Source organism: Seriola lalandi, unplaced genomic scaffold (assembly GCF_002814215.2).
Source record: "Seriola lalandi dorsalis isolate HSWRI2012SDOR001 ecotype SW California unplaced genomic scaffold, Sedor1 jcf7180002053097, whole genome shotgun sequence".
Classification (NCBI taxonomy): domain Eukaryota; kingdom Metazoa; phylum Chordata; class Actinopteri; order Carangiformes; family Carangidae; genus Seriola; species Seriola lalandi.
This window is the reverse complement of record NW_019523650.1, coordinates 342,311-355,868: the sequence shown is the minus strand read 5'-3', so window position 1 is coordinate 355,868 and position 13,558 is coordinate 342,311. Positions and strand designations below refer to the sequence as shown.

Genomic DNA, 13,558 nt, shown 5'->3' with positions numbered 1-13,558 from the left:
TGTGCACATGACACATGCTCAAAAGGTGATTGAAAACACACGTGTACGCATGCATATCTACCTACATAACCACTCAAACACACACAGGGCAAAAAAGAACAAACACACTAAAAATGTACCATAGCAAATGGCTTTGGCAGCGTTGGTGTTTCCGCACTGGTGTCAGGTGCATCTCTTCACACGGAATCATTCCAACTTTTCCTAAAGGTTATGCAAATTCTGGTCACTAGTAATTGTATTAACAGGAGAGATAACGAACTACGTTGCTGAGAGAAAAAGTGTGTAAATATCCCTGTGGATAAATTTTACCTAATGTAGCTTTACATGTAGGAAATCATAAAGTTGGAGAATTCGAATGATTGTTGAAAAGTATGAAAACTGTAAGTGGTGGCCTTTAACCTGTATCCCAGCATAACCCTAAAGAGCTAAGGGCACTGAAAAAAAATATAACACATGCACATATACACACATACAGTGACATGCAGACTTGGCCCACCCACTCCTCTGCAGACTCAGTGAGGTGTGTCAGTAAGGTTTAAAGCCTGTATTGTTCCCGACCAGCCAACCTGTCTAGCACACTCCCCAGTCCCACTGCTCACCCCATTACACTTGGAAAACTACAGGAAAATTGGAAAAAGACAAGAAAAGAAAAAGAGAGGGGAAGTGGACGCAGGAGAGATGGAGTAAAGGAAAAGGGGGGGTTAAGAAGAGGCTGAGCCCCTTCACATCTGTCTAGGTACAATGTCAGAGCCTACCTTTGAGTCGGTGGGGTTAAAAGAGGAGGCAGATCTTGCCGTGAACGCTGTTAAATGGTTCAGTGGTTTGACAGTGGCTGATGCTACAGACAGTGCTGCTCCCTTGGGAGCCTGCACAGTCTCCCCGGCATGGCTCTTATCAAAATATACCTACCGCCTGCCTCTACAGCAGAAATAAACAATAACACAGCAGGGAGGGAGGGAGAGATCTAAGAAGTCATTTGATGCTTATGAAAATAGAATCACTTTTTTTTTCTTTTTTTTTACCACTGTCATAATTGTCTTGACAATTATGGGCATGGCATATACTGTAGTATAGACAGTAAAGTGTGAAAGCAGATTATGCATTAATGTTCAAGCTTTGGCTCTTTAGGAGCCACGGGCGTTTGGGTGGTGGATATGTGGGTTCTTGAGCTTTTTGGGGGGGACTTAAAACATGAACAACACAAAAATGTAATCCCAGTTGTAGCCCTCAAAGCTGTGTTGCAGCTGATAGTCAAACACACACACGTACACACACAAACACACGCACACACGTAAAACCAGCACAGGCAAAACTGCTCCATTTTACCATCATTACACAGCACGGGTCCCCCGCTCCCTTTGGAGCCGTGTTCTGCCTCCGGTGCTACATTTGACGGTTTGTTGAGCGGCACGTAGGTGTGTAGCCTCCGCCGCGTTACGTGATCAAACAGCCCAACTGACGCATGGCCAATTATCCTGGCTGCCTCCTCTCATCTCACGTTTAAGGAGAGGGAAAGTAAAAACCAGAGAGGGAGATGGAAAGAGAGAGATGGAGGGAGGGAGGGAGAGAGGGGAGAAAGAGAAGCAAGGCTGGTGGTGTGTTTATCGAAGAATGGCAGATGTAAAAGCACTCTTCTCCCCGTTCCGCAGGGAAGCTGACATGTGCACCATTTTTGAAAAAGTAAACAATGGCTCACACACTTTACATTTTTTTTTTTTTTTTTACTGTGAATCTTTACCCTCAGCAAGCTGTAAATAGGCCAATATGAAACAAACAAAGAGAATATGGGAGGAATTAAGTATCAAAAGTGACACGGCGTGTGAAGGTCTGTGCTTCTCTGTAAAGTCTCTGTCTATAACATCACTGCATGTTCCATCACAGTGACACATTCTGCATTAGTGGCAAATATTAAAAGTGCTTCTTCATATTGTTTTTTCCCCTCAAATATCCATCCTACCGTGTAACAAGGTCGAGAGAATGTTTAACCTTGCCCTTACTCCTGCACCAACTCTTTCTCAAGCCCCTGCTGCTCTTCCTACACAGTTGTAAGTAAAAGAAAAGTTAAACCTTATTTTAACATTTGTTGTTGTTGTTGTTGTTGTTGTTGTTGTTGTTGTTGTTGTTGTTGTTATGGAATTCCCAAAAAGAGAACAACATAGCTGTGGCTGTCAACACTAAAACCATTGGCCAGGATGTCACAGTATATGTTGCCTTAGTTTCCAGTTGAAGAAGTGAATTAACTTAAACACAATGTCGACAGACCTTGAATATGGCTTGGACATTTCTTGAGACCAGGGTCTTATAGATAGAATATGTGGTAAATAGTGTTTAGAAGTAGTTTCAAAAGGAGCCTTGGCCCCTGGAAATGCGGCTCCTCTCTTTTTGTTGGTAAAAAGAAAAGTAAGGCAGATGGGAATGAGGGCAGTAAAAAGAAAGCAATTACAATGGGAACAGCAGTTACTGACAATCACTTACAGAGGCCTCGGCTCTGGCTCAGATCACTGCACACTACAGTTGGAAAGTCACAGAAAAGTAAAAATGGCACATCTAAATAAACTCTTAAGAACAAAAACAGAATAAGCAGAGGGTAATTAACTATGAAATTTAAAAAAAAAAAAAATATTTAAAAAGAACCACTTACCCACAGTTGCCCGGGACCTGGCTGAATATTTTTTGATCTTGCCACTGAGTGAGGTGTTGTCCCTCAGGGCCATCTCACACTCTCTGTCCACCAGGGAGGCCAGTTCTCGGGCCACAGTGCTGAGGTAAGCTGCATTAAGGAAACCGAGGATGGTGTGCGGTTCTGCTAGTCTTGAGAGGACTTGTAGCTCCTCTGTGAGGGCCTGGGTCAGAGCTGGGATCACAAAGCGGAAACCCTGAGCCAGTCTGTCAAAGCCAGTCTCACCGCTTGGGCTGGAGCTCATGGTTGAGTGCAGAATAACCTGCACAGATTGACTTTTTACGGCCTGGATAAATAAAAACAAAACAATACATCAGTGTAAAATCACTGCTGATATGATGAAAATTTTTTTCATTATTGCATTTTCACTATTTTACCTCACCTGGTAATGTGTGAGCACCTCACTCTCAGGATAAAGAAAGAATAGCTGTTGCAGACAGTGGATCCGTTCCGGGATGGACAGAATGGAAATTTGGCTGTGTCCAGGACGCTCTGGGCTGCGGGAAGACAGCCGGTCCAGCAGGTGGCGACGCAGCTGGTGACGCACATCATCCCATGCCTCCTGGATCTTAAGGAAATAATAAAATGAAGAGTAAGTTCAAGAGTACACTGATGATCAACAACGCCCCATTTAGGAGGTATCAGAAATTCACTTCTTGTTCTAGTTAAATATATCTTCATTTCACTGCATTCAGCTGTTGAAGTAACAATTAACAGGAGAACAAATTAAACACAAGGAAACATTGAATAGATTCAAAATTGATGTATTACCTCTAATGAAGCATCATCTCTGACTGTATGTACCAAGTGGCTGGAGGAGGCAGTCAGTTGAGGATGAAGAGAGGAAGATGAGGGAGAAGAAGAAGGGGTGCAAGGAAAACAGACACCACACTGGGCAGACAGATTAAGCAGTAGCTGAAGTGTCACCTCCTCTTTCTCCTCTTCTTCAGATCGCAGGAACTGTTGCTGAATGGAACAGAGGGATAAAGATAAGATAAAGATAGTTTAATTCACTGGGGGAAGAAGAAAAAGCCATAATATGAAGGGTTCTCATACAAAAGTTAGGATGAAAATATTTTGAAGTTCGTATACATTAACTTAGTACAGGGCTGTCTTCTGACAGATCTGTTATTATTATCATTACCACCAGTTATTAACATTGCAATGTATTACCAAAGCTCTAAAGAAGTCCATGAGCTCTTGATGTCCTGTGGTGACAGGCCTGACATTGTTGTGCATTCTGAGGCTGAACCACTGCAGGCACTCTGAAGGGCTCGGCGGACGTTCCCCTGCCCGGGAGTCTCCCATTTTGCTCTGGATCTCCTTTAGCTGCTGTTCAATGCTGAGAGAAACGGAGATGCGATGTGTAAGTCTGAGAGCTGAGAGCTATAAAACAGTCTGCATGACCGGGCTCAGAGTGAAAGACAAAATAACTCAGCAAAAATAAATGTTGAGGTGAGGAGGTGAGTGGGAAAACACCACCCGAACAGCCCACTTTCAATTTCAATTTCAACCGAAAGGAGTAAAATGCAGAATGCGGAAAGAGGTAGTCCATCTGATATTCTGCATGCCATGTTTACCAGCACGCAGGCAACATGTTCCTGTTAATCTAAACTCCTCCCTTACCCAGTCGTGACTGAACAAAGTGTTTGACTGTCAAGATCTGCTGGGCCGGTGAGGAGACTGAGTGTTTGGAGATTAAGAGCACCCCCAGTCATTCGAACCCACCCAGATGAAGACACTGCTACACACCGGAACAATACAGAAAACAAGTCACGTTACAATCCCACAAACACATATACACCATATTGAAGATACACATGGACCTACACAGCACATCACATTTAGCTTTCCCTCACTCCCATTCAGTGTCTGCACCGTGAGAAGACAGATACTGAAGCATCAACAGTAATGAACACAGACATCGATATATCAGAGTGTGAGTGTGTGCTAAGCATCTGGTGTGAAGTGGCGTCGGCAGGCATCTGAGACACACGCTTCGTGCCATTTCACGTCTTACTCTTCCCCTTGACACACACATACACACACGCACGCACGCACGCACACACACACACACACACACACACACACACAGACACACACAGACACACACAGACCCGTAACACAAACACAGCTCTTTTGATTTTAACAGACTGCATCAGCTATTCCGTTTCCCCTTTAATATGACAGATTAGAAATGACATCTTTGGGCTCGACATGTTTAGTCATTTCCATGCAAATCAATGCATATATATATTTATCCATGTAAGACAGTGGGAGCTTGTGTGTGTGTGTGTGTGTGTGTGTGTGTGTGTGTGTGTGTGTGTGTGGGCCCAGATACCTGCATAATTAAACATGTTATGGTGTTGTGAATGCTGCTATTGTGTTCATGTGTGACTGTGTTCATAAGGTGTGTATGTGCACAAAAGTGCATACATGAATGTATGTGTTAGAAAAAAATGTCAGTGACTGACAGCTTGAACCTCATCATATTACTTTTTGATGGCATTTCAAACAAAATAAAGCAATGTAATCTATCGCAACAAATAATCAGTCGATAATGAAAACATTAATTAGTTGCAGTTACATCTCTGTCTCCCAAGCGTGTGTGTGTATATGTGTGTGTGAATGTGTGTATGTGTGTTAGTGTACATGGTGCTAAGCCAAAGTGCCTTTTCCCCATCACACATCCCTTCTCATCCCCTACCGCAGGTCTATAAACCGCCTCCTGCCTGCTTCTGGGCCATGAACGCATCCAGATGTCTTACAATGGCAACACATTAAATAACCGTTCAATCTGACACACTTTCATTTCAGTAGGGAAAAACGCAAGGGGATAAAATGTTATAGACTGTTACAAACCACTATCCCCTAGATTGAACACTGCCTAATGCTATCGTTCTCCCTCTTTAACTATCTTCCTCCCGCTCTCTTTTCTTCTTCTTCTTTAGGCCAAATGATGCATCTCACACCAACTTGCTGACTGACAGAAACCCGGATTATAAAGTGGGTGTGTTGGAGTGATTTGTGCCAGTCAATACTAACCTTCATTAAAGTAGGCGTTTATCATGTTTTTCACCTTACCCTGTGTGAGTATGTGTTTGTGTGTGTGTGTGTGTGTGTGTGTGTGTGTGTGTGTGTGTGTTTCTATATTGCTGTACGTGTTCATGCTTTTTCTTGTATGAACATTGTAAAGGAAAGATATTACATTAATGTGTGACAGATTGTGTGAGCGCAGAAGCTCTTACTTGCACAAAGCTCACTAGCTGTAAAACACAGCTTCAGCAAGGGCTGAGTAAAGCCAGCGTGCTTCAGGATTGCTGATGGCACTATGTGTAAAATTAATAGACACCACTTTAAACAACACAAAGGACTGTTCCGATGCTGGTTTGTTTGTGTGACCTCTGACTTTGCTTTCCCTAAGGAAAATATAGTAATGACTTTCTGAGAAGAAGTAGTTACAGCACATTCAAAATAACAACATTTTCCCTTCCCTTTTTTAAATTCATTCAGGATGAGCAAAATATAAAAAGAAAAACATTTAAGAATACATGCAGACATAATACATGTTCTAAATTCAATTTTTAGCATAGATTCTTGTCATATGCCATGTCTCGCAATGAAACCTCGCTGTAGAATAAATGGCAGCACAGAGCACTGTATGTGTGTTTATAGTACATCATAAACATGGATGTTCGTTCTGGGCTCTACCCCAGGACTTCACATAGACAGCAGGTTTCAAATGGGCTCCCATCTGTGGCTCACTTTTCACTGACTCTGTAGTTCATTAAAAACACAAACCGTAGGTAGACTAAACTAGCCGAGGTGAGATTAAACTGCAGCTTCATAAGACATAGAGCATGCGAGCCCAGGACTCGGTGAGGTGTTAGTGCAGTCTCTGGAACTCAATTGTGCCATATGGGGACACAGCAGAAATAGACTGAAACACAGGTGAGGCTGTAGACAAAGACAGAAAGGAGAATGGCTTTTAAGCTTCATACTCATTCCACTCCCAATCATCTCAACCTTGCCTTCACTCAACAAAACAATGTACTCTAATGGCTACAGCAACAGCACTTGCTTCAGATATATTTTCTAGCCTTGCCTCACCCCCTCCCAGACCCCTTTCTTTCATTCTTTTTTTCCTCAAAACTCTTACTTTCCTAATTTCCTTTGCTTTACTCTCGCCTTTCAATTACCCCTCCTTAGGGCCTTGTGCTGTAAGTTATAAAGTCAATGTGGATGGTCTGTGTCAAGAAGTCCATCCAGCTCTCTACAATGTTGTGACCTTTTGCCCAGCGGTGTGAAAGCTACTTGCAGCCTAATCAACTTGGCAGGATTAGCTCCGAACCTGATGACTTCCACTGCAGACAGCTCAGACGCCAGGGAAAGAGACAGAAAGAGAATGAGAGAAGCGGAAGGTAAAAATGGGTAGAAAACAGAGGAGTCACAGAAAATAAAACCTTTCAACTTTCTGAGTAAAGACGACAATGGGCCGACCCGTAATGGCAAAAATGGTGGAGCAGAACTCAACAAAAGATAGAGAATGAGAAAAGAGGGAGAGGAAACTGGGAAGAAAAGATTCTTTAGGCCTCTTGACAAACATGTCAATCATCTACCCTAACTGACACACACACATACCCACACTTGCACTTCCATTGCTGAAGTGAAATCTAATTGTTTTTCAGACCGGTCTAGCTAGACAGTCGACACCGCAACCGTGCCCCCCCCCCCCTCCAACCCTCACCACCGCTGAGAGAGAAAGGGAGCAACCGGAGGTCTTTTATTAGATATGATGGCACATTTCACAGCTCCCCGACTTACAGAAACCCAATCCCGCGATTAGTCAGCGCTTTGACGTTATCTTAAGTTCCTTGTCAGAATTAATTTAGTGTGGGTGGGCTGCTGTGGGGCTGTCTGTCTGTCGCGCTCTGCTCCCCTCCGCTCGCCTACAGGAGGTGGGGGGTTGGAGGCAACGGGGGCAGGAAGATCCCTTTCAAATAAGCCCCAGATCCAGTCAGTGCCAAACCAGCCGCCTGAGAACTAAATATCTCCTCCATCAAAGGGCCCCATTCTGCGAGGGGAAAGGGAGTGAATGGGCTTGAATGAACAGGCTGAAAACAGATCCCATTCTGGCCCAGCCTGTCGCCCACTTAGTGCCCTCGGCCCTCAGCCCCCCAGCCACCCGGCCCAGCCAATGATATCGGAGAACCGATACAACTGATATACTAACTTAACACACGTGTCACGCACAGCTAAACACAAAATCAGCTACACACTGCAAGGACTACAGATGAGGATTTTTGTTCATTGAAAGGGAACCTTACACGATATTTTACTGTAGCAGGCTTTCAACTCCACCTGCTTGCACACATATGCAACATCCTGACTATCAGAAGTGCTTACACACACACACACACAGAGAATCAAATTTAAAAGTATTGATATTGTACACTGATCAAGATTGGCAGGCGACTAGTGAGAGCCATTTGCCTTGCCAGTGTGAAACTGGAGTCCTGTCTGCAGTCTCCAGGCCTGCGCTGACACTTCATTAGAGGTCTTTTCCTGGTGGCCCACCACTCCCCACCCAACCCTGCACTGAGCCACTGTCCCATCTGATGAAAACTAATGGATTACAGCATTTCAATTTGGGGGAGCCAGCTCCGTTGTCAGCCTATCTTAATCTCCTTCAATTAGGGAGTAGCTCTTAGGAAAATCTCTGACATCTGAGAACTGGGAGCAGGCCAGTCACTTTGACCCGTAAACTGGTTGAAGTCCTTCACGGGTGTGAGCAGCTCTGTCTCCCCCATTTCTCAGTTTCCTTTTCCTCTCCTCCACTTCCGTAATTTGTCCCAGACACTGATAAGTCAATTAGTGAAGCAGGTGAGTGAGCTGTGGATGTGTGTTTGGGTGAATAAATCCACAGCCCACCCTGGTCGAGGCAAAAAAAGAGGCCTTGCAAGATTTTGTTTGCCTGGATGGGTGCTGACAGTAAAAGGGCTGTCCTGAAGTAGTCTGGAAGGAAGTTAGCTACAGCCTGACAGAGATACTGACCAGTGGTCCCCCACGGCGAGAGGAGGATTGCCTTATTTTTAGCCCCATTCTCCATTATCTGGACGCTTTGTTCTCATAATGGTTATCCCTCTCCCATCTGCAGGAACACAAAATAACCCTTTAATGCTTAGAAAGCAGAAAAATGGCCCGGCCTTCAGTAATAAGCCTTGAATTACCTACCCAAGGGTTTTCGTTTCAAGATGTGGAATCTTCAATTATTATGTTCCCATTTAGAAGGAGGAAGGAAAGAAAGAGAGAGAAGGGGAGGGAGACAGAGAGAGAGAGAGTGAGGAAGGGATGGGTCCCAGACACTAATGGTGCCAGAGTGAGGCTTTGTTCACTTGCTACATTTAGCCTGTCCTTCATCATCTGCCCTCAGCCTCACAACGCCACAAACGATAAAAGACCTGAAATATAGATTTCTCTTTTTCTTCTCCCCCCATGTCTCTCTCTTTATCAATCTATTTGTGCTCTCCAACTATCCCTGTCTGCCATCATTGACAGACATCTATATTTCAGTCTTCAGTGACAACGCACAGGAAAATAAAAAATCTAATGTAAGTTGTTAAACTGTACTGTCTTCCATCACACATGATAGCAGGATTGTAATTAATAGAATTGAACCACAAAGAATGATTTCGCTCTCATGTGATGTTATCAAATACTTGACGCTAACCGTTAACAATATTGTAAGGTAATGCTTAGAGTTTGATAAAGGCCTCTTTATGAATATCAATGTCACCATCAGCTCAACCATGAACACAGAAATAGAAAGAAACCACAAACACTTGAATTTCAGTGAAAGTCCTATGCAATGTTAACTACATTAAATCCAACCATCCACCTTAACACACATGAAAAACTGGGTTATTTAGAGAAATCCACTTCAGGCTGAATCAGACAAGTTACCTCTACTGCAATTAGTCTAACTCCTATAGCTACATGCAGCTTTCTCCCTCTCCCCTGCCATTTATTTGCACCAAGGCTTGTATATGTTGTATATATTCAGCATATTAGTTAGGAACTCATGATGCTGCATATGACACTGCGACATCTTTTATTTTGTGTGTGTGTGTGCATAGTGCACAGTACAAGGACAGTCATTGTCAGCCCAAGTTTTTCCCTAAATGTGTCTGAATTTTACTGTTCAGCTGTGGAAACCGATGCATTTACTTTAGTCTCAGAGTCATTTCTAATCAGACTCCGGATTTAATTACTGCATTTTAGATTCAAGACCACACAGTCACAGTAATGATCTTCCCTTTCAGTCTTCCGCACTGCTGCTACAGTAACACTTACAGTCTGAAGTCTTTGTACTACATATAAACTAAATGTTCTGTTAGACACCCTGCTAACCAGGTTTCTCTTGATTCTTTTACTCCAATTAAAGAATTCAGACATAGCTAAAACTGGGGACATCTCTCATATTCATTTATTTATTTTAAATGAAAATTACTTATGGAGTTTCAATATTTTGATGTTTTCGTTTGAGCTCAAAACAAGTGACATAAGAAAAAAGTGTGTTTAAATTTACCATTCACTCCTCAAATGAGTCTGCAGTACGTATTCAAAAAACAAACTAACTTTTGAACTAATCTTTCAAAAATCAAACACATGATTGACATGACATAATTGGACTTTGTGGCGTGATAAAGAGAAAGGTAGAGTGGCAGGGAGAGAGGAAGAGAAAGTAAGTCAGTCAAAAAAAAAAAGGATGGATGCAGTTTTTCAGCTTTTTCATGATTTCATATTTCTATCTAACACTGCCACACGCCACAAGTGTAAACAATATTACTGGTGTGTGTGTGTGTGTGTGTGTGTGTGTGTGTGTGTGTGTGTGTGTGTGTGTGTGTGTGTGTGTGTGTGTTTTAAAGTCTGTCAGTCATGTAGGTAGCTCCTCTCTTTAAAATGATTCCTGCTGGTGTCTGCAAACCTCTCTCAGCGGTAGTCAGCATAAAAAAACATCAGAGCTTGTTTTCCCACCTTCAGTGTGAGACATTTTTTGGCCTTAATCTCCGTACAGTTAAGAACTTTCACTTATGTGAAAATTATCTAAGAAGTAATACAACACATCAAAGTAAACATGGTTTTATTATTATTAATTATGCTTTGTCAAAGTTACTGCTTAACATTTATGTCTTTGTGCCAGTGTTGTGTCCTCACACTGAAATGCGCATTATATTGCTCTCTGCTTCCTGTCATTCACCTGATATCCACAGAGAGAAATAGATGTCTCCCCCAGAAAATAATCCCTCAAAAACATTCTGCCTTAAAAACCTCACTGTTACATTCATGTCTTCTTATTTGGGGTTTCTTTGTCAACTGGGACAGTACTTTCCTTCAATCTGGCTTTGACATCCTAAAGCTTCTAATTTCTAAATCTGATGAAAAGCCAAAGTAAAAACCATTAGAGGAAGTGAAATTTAAAGAAAAAGGGTAAAACTCTGAATGATAGAGCTATTCTAATTTAAGGTCAGAAAGATCAGGGTGGCTTATTAAATCAATGCTTTTACTGCTCTGACTGACCTCCTGGCATTGAGACTGAGTTTCTCCTCTGTGTCTTTTAGAAACTGTTCAAAGTCCAGCTCACTGGAAACCCCTGGAACAAGCAGCTCCACAAAGGCATGGTCTTCAGGAAAATCCCCTGGCCACTCCATACTGCTCTGCAGGGAAAGGAACTAGGGAGAGAAAGAGAGAGTTAGAGGCCTTATAGCATTAAAAGCACTGTGCATGGTGTGTATTGGTTCATAAAACAAAATAATGCAAAAGCCAGTACCGGTGTCGGGATTAAATCAACAGCGTAGACTGATGCCAGTGTGTGATCTGGTGTGTGGTGTTATCATAGTTGTCCAGAAACTAACCACAAACATTTACACATGCACACAAACATGCTGTATACACACACCCACAGTGATGGGGTCTATAATAATTTGAAATTTTCTCAAACAGTCTTATTATGAGGCACAAATCAATTGCACCTGAGAGACCTGAAATAATAGGAAGCTTATCATCAACAAAAGCGGTTTCTTCCAGTTCCACTCCTCTTTCCTCAGAAAATCATTTGCTATAGGAGGAGACCCCGATCAAAATTCATTGCCTCAGACTCTAACCATTTCCACCTACTGACACTACAGTGAGTTAACACAGGGAAAAAAAATAGACCAAATAAATAAACAATGAGGTGAGATGCTCTTCAGTCAAGGTTTTAAATAAACAACTCATCTCCCTACGTCTCTCAGAACTGAGGGCCACCCCCCTACCCTGTGGTGCTTAACGCTCATGCTAACAGCCAATCCCACACCGGTGCCGCGTTGCTGGGTCTCATATCAACATTGTCATCAACACGAGTCAAGTGGAAGGTAATGGAGAGTGTCTGTGTCAATTTGGCTTTCTCGCACTCCGCCTCTCGCCCCTTCCTCGTCATCTGCTCTGATTTTAATAATCCCTGTCAAACTCCAAACAGCTCCCCGTACTCCGCTCCGCTTCTTCGCTGCTGCATACAGTCTACGCCACTCTCCCTGACAGGGCAGACAGGAAGCTCAACATTCATTTAGTCTGCACAAAGGAAGGCCTGTCCAGCTGGACAAATATTATTTTCCTTCGCTGACAGCCTCACCAGTTAAGCTTGTCCTTTATTATTTCTCCCTCTCTTCTTCCCTCTCACTGTTTCCCCTCATCATCACGCTCCCTCTGCGCCTGAGAAGAGGTCTATGCACAGGCATTGCTGAAATGGAAGATGATTTTCAATCCATGGATTAGTAACTCAACATTGTAATTATATGCGCTGAGCCTGTGCGTGTGTGTGTGTGTCTGTGAGTGTGCACGTAATTTTGAATAGTGTCTACAGCACCATACTTCTCTTTATGTGTCTGAAACACAGACGGACAGAAGGTCTGACTATGTGCACTAAATGTCTGCTGGGTGTCTACCTCTTGGTGTGCCAACATATCATCTGTTATCTTAAGCATGAGTGTGTACAGGCAAGTGTGTCTGTGTCAGGATTCTCCAGGCAGCACACAGGGCCTCATTAGTACTATACTTTAAATCATCCGGTCTCTATTGTCTTGTCATTAGCTCTTTACAAAGCAGATGTTGGAGGAGCCCCTGTGTGTTTCACAGTGTTGCAACAGGGACAACTGGGCCAGGCGCTGCCTGCCTCAGACATCGACTCCAGAGCTATTAGAACACAGGAAGAAACAGTCACACACATACACACACACATCACTGTCCTGTCTCTCTTGCTGCTGCCTGTCTACCCCAGCTAGGCTAACACACAGGCCCATTTACTGTAATGAGTTTGTCCTGAAATATTTAGCAGCACGTCCCCCAGGCCGCCGCTTTAAAGCCACTTAGAGCATGTCAAGTTAAAGTCAACATTATTTTAAAGGGGGTACCTAACAGTCTGCTTTAAAGGAAACATTATAAATTAAATAGGTGCATATTCTAAAATCACAATACTACTGAGAACTATCTCGTGCATACCCAGGGGGGAAACATGGCTTCGCTGTTACTGTGCAGCCATGTGGTCCTGTTACACTGCACTGGGTTTGACTGATTTTCTTCTTTACAGTAATTCCTGTCTGCTTAGTGATGGGCTTTAGTCTCATCACGTTTGATTTAGTGATATTTCTGCTAAATGCAGGCGACACTAATGTTATTAAAATGTATTGGTCACTTTTTTTCTTCACTACAGGGAAATATGTGGACATAATATCTTCTTGAAATATGTTGTGTAAGATTGTTTGAAAATTGCAGAGCAACAACTAACAAATGCCTGTGTGATTAGCTTACACTGAGGGAATGAATAATACATGACTTAATCCT

The 13,558-nt window shown here is 42.9% G+C and overlaps 1 protein-coding gene across 1 annotated transcript in view; it reads right to left on the bottom strand.

Annotated features, from left to right (window-relative positions):
* The window catches only part of kiaa0825 (KIAA0825 ortholog), a 112,716-nt gene that overhangs the window by 97,489 nt on the left and 1,669 nt on the right, over nt 1-13,558 (bottom strand). The window contains exons 2-6 of the mRNA XM_023400961.2: nt 11,261-11,412; nt 3,854-4,022; nt 3,452-3,646; nt 3,063-3,248; nt 2,642-2,966 (exon numbers count right to left, since the gene is read on the bottom strand). Of these exons, the coding sequence (XP_023256729.1) occupies nt 2,642-2,966; nt 3,063-3,248; nt 3,452-3,646; nt 3,854-4,022; nt 11,261-11,391 (1,006 nt within the window). The 5' untranslated portion in view covers nt 11,392-11,412. The remainder of the gene's footprint in view (nt 1-2,641; nt 2,967-3,062; nt 3,249-3,451; nt 3,647-3,853; nt 4,023-11,260; nt 11,413-13,558) is intronic.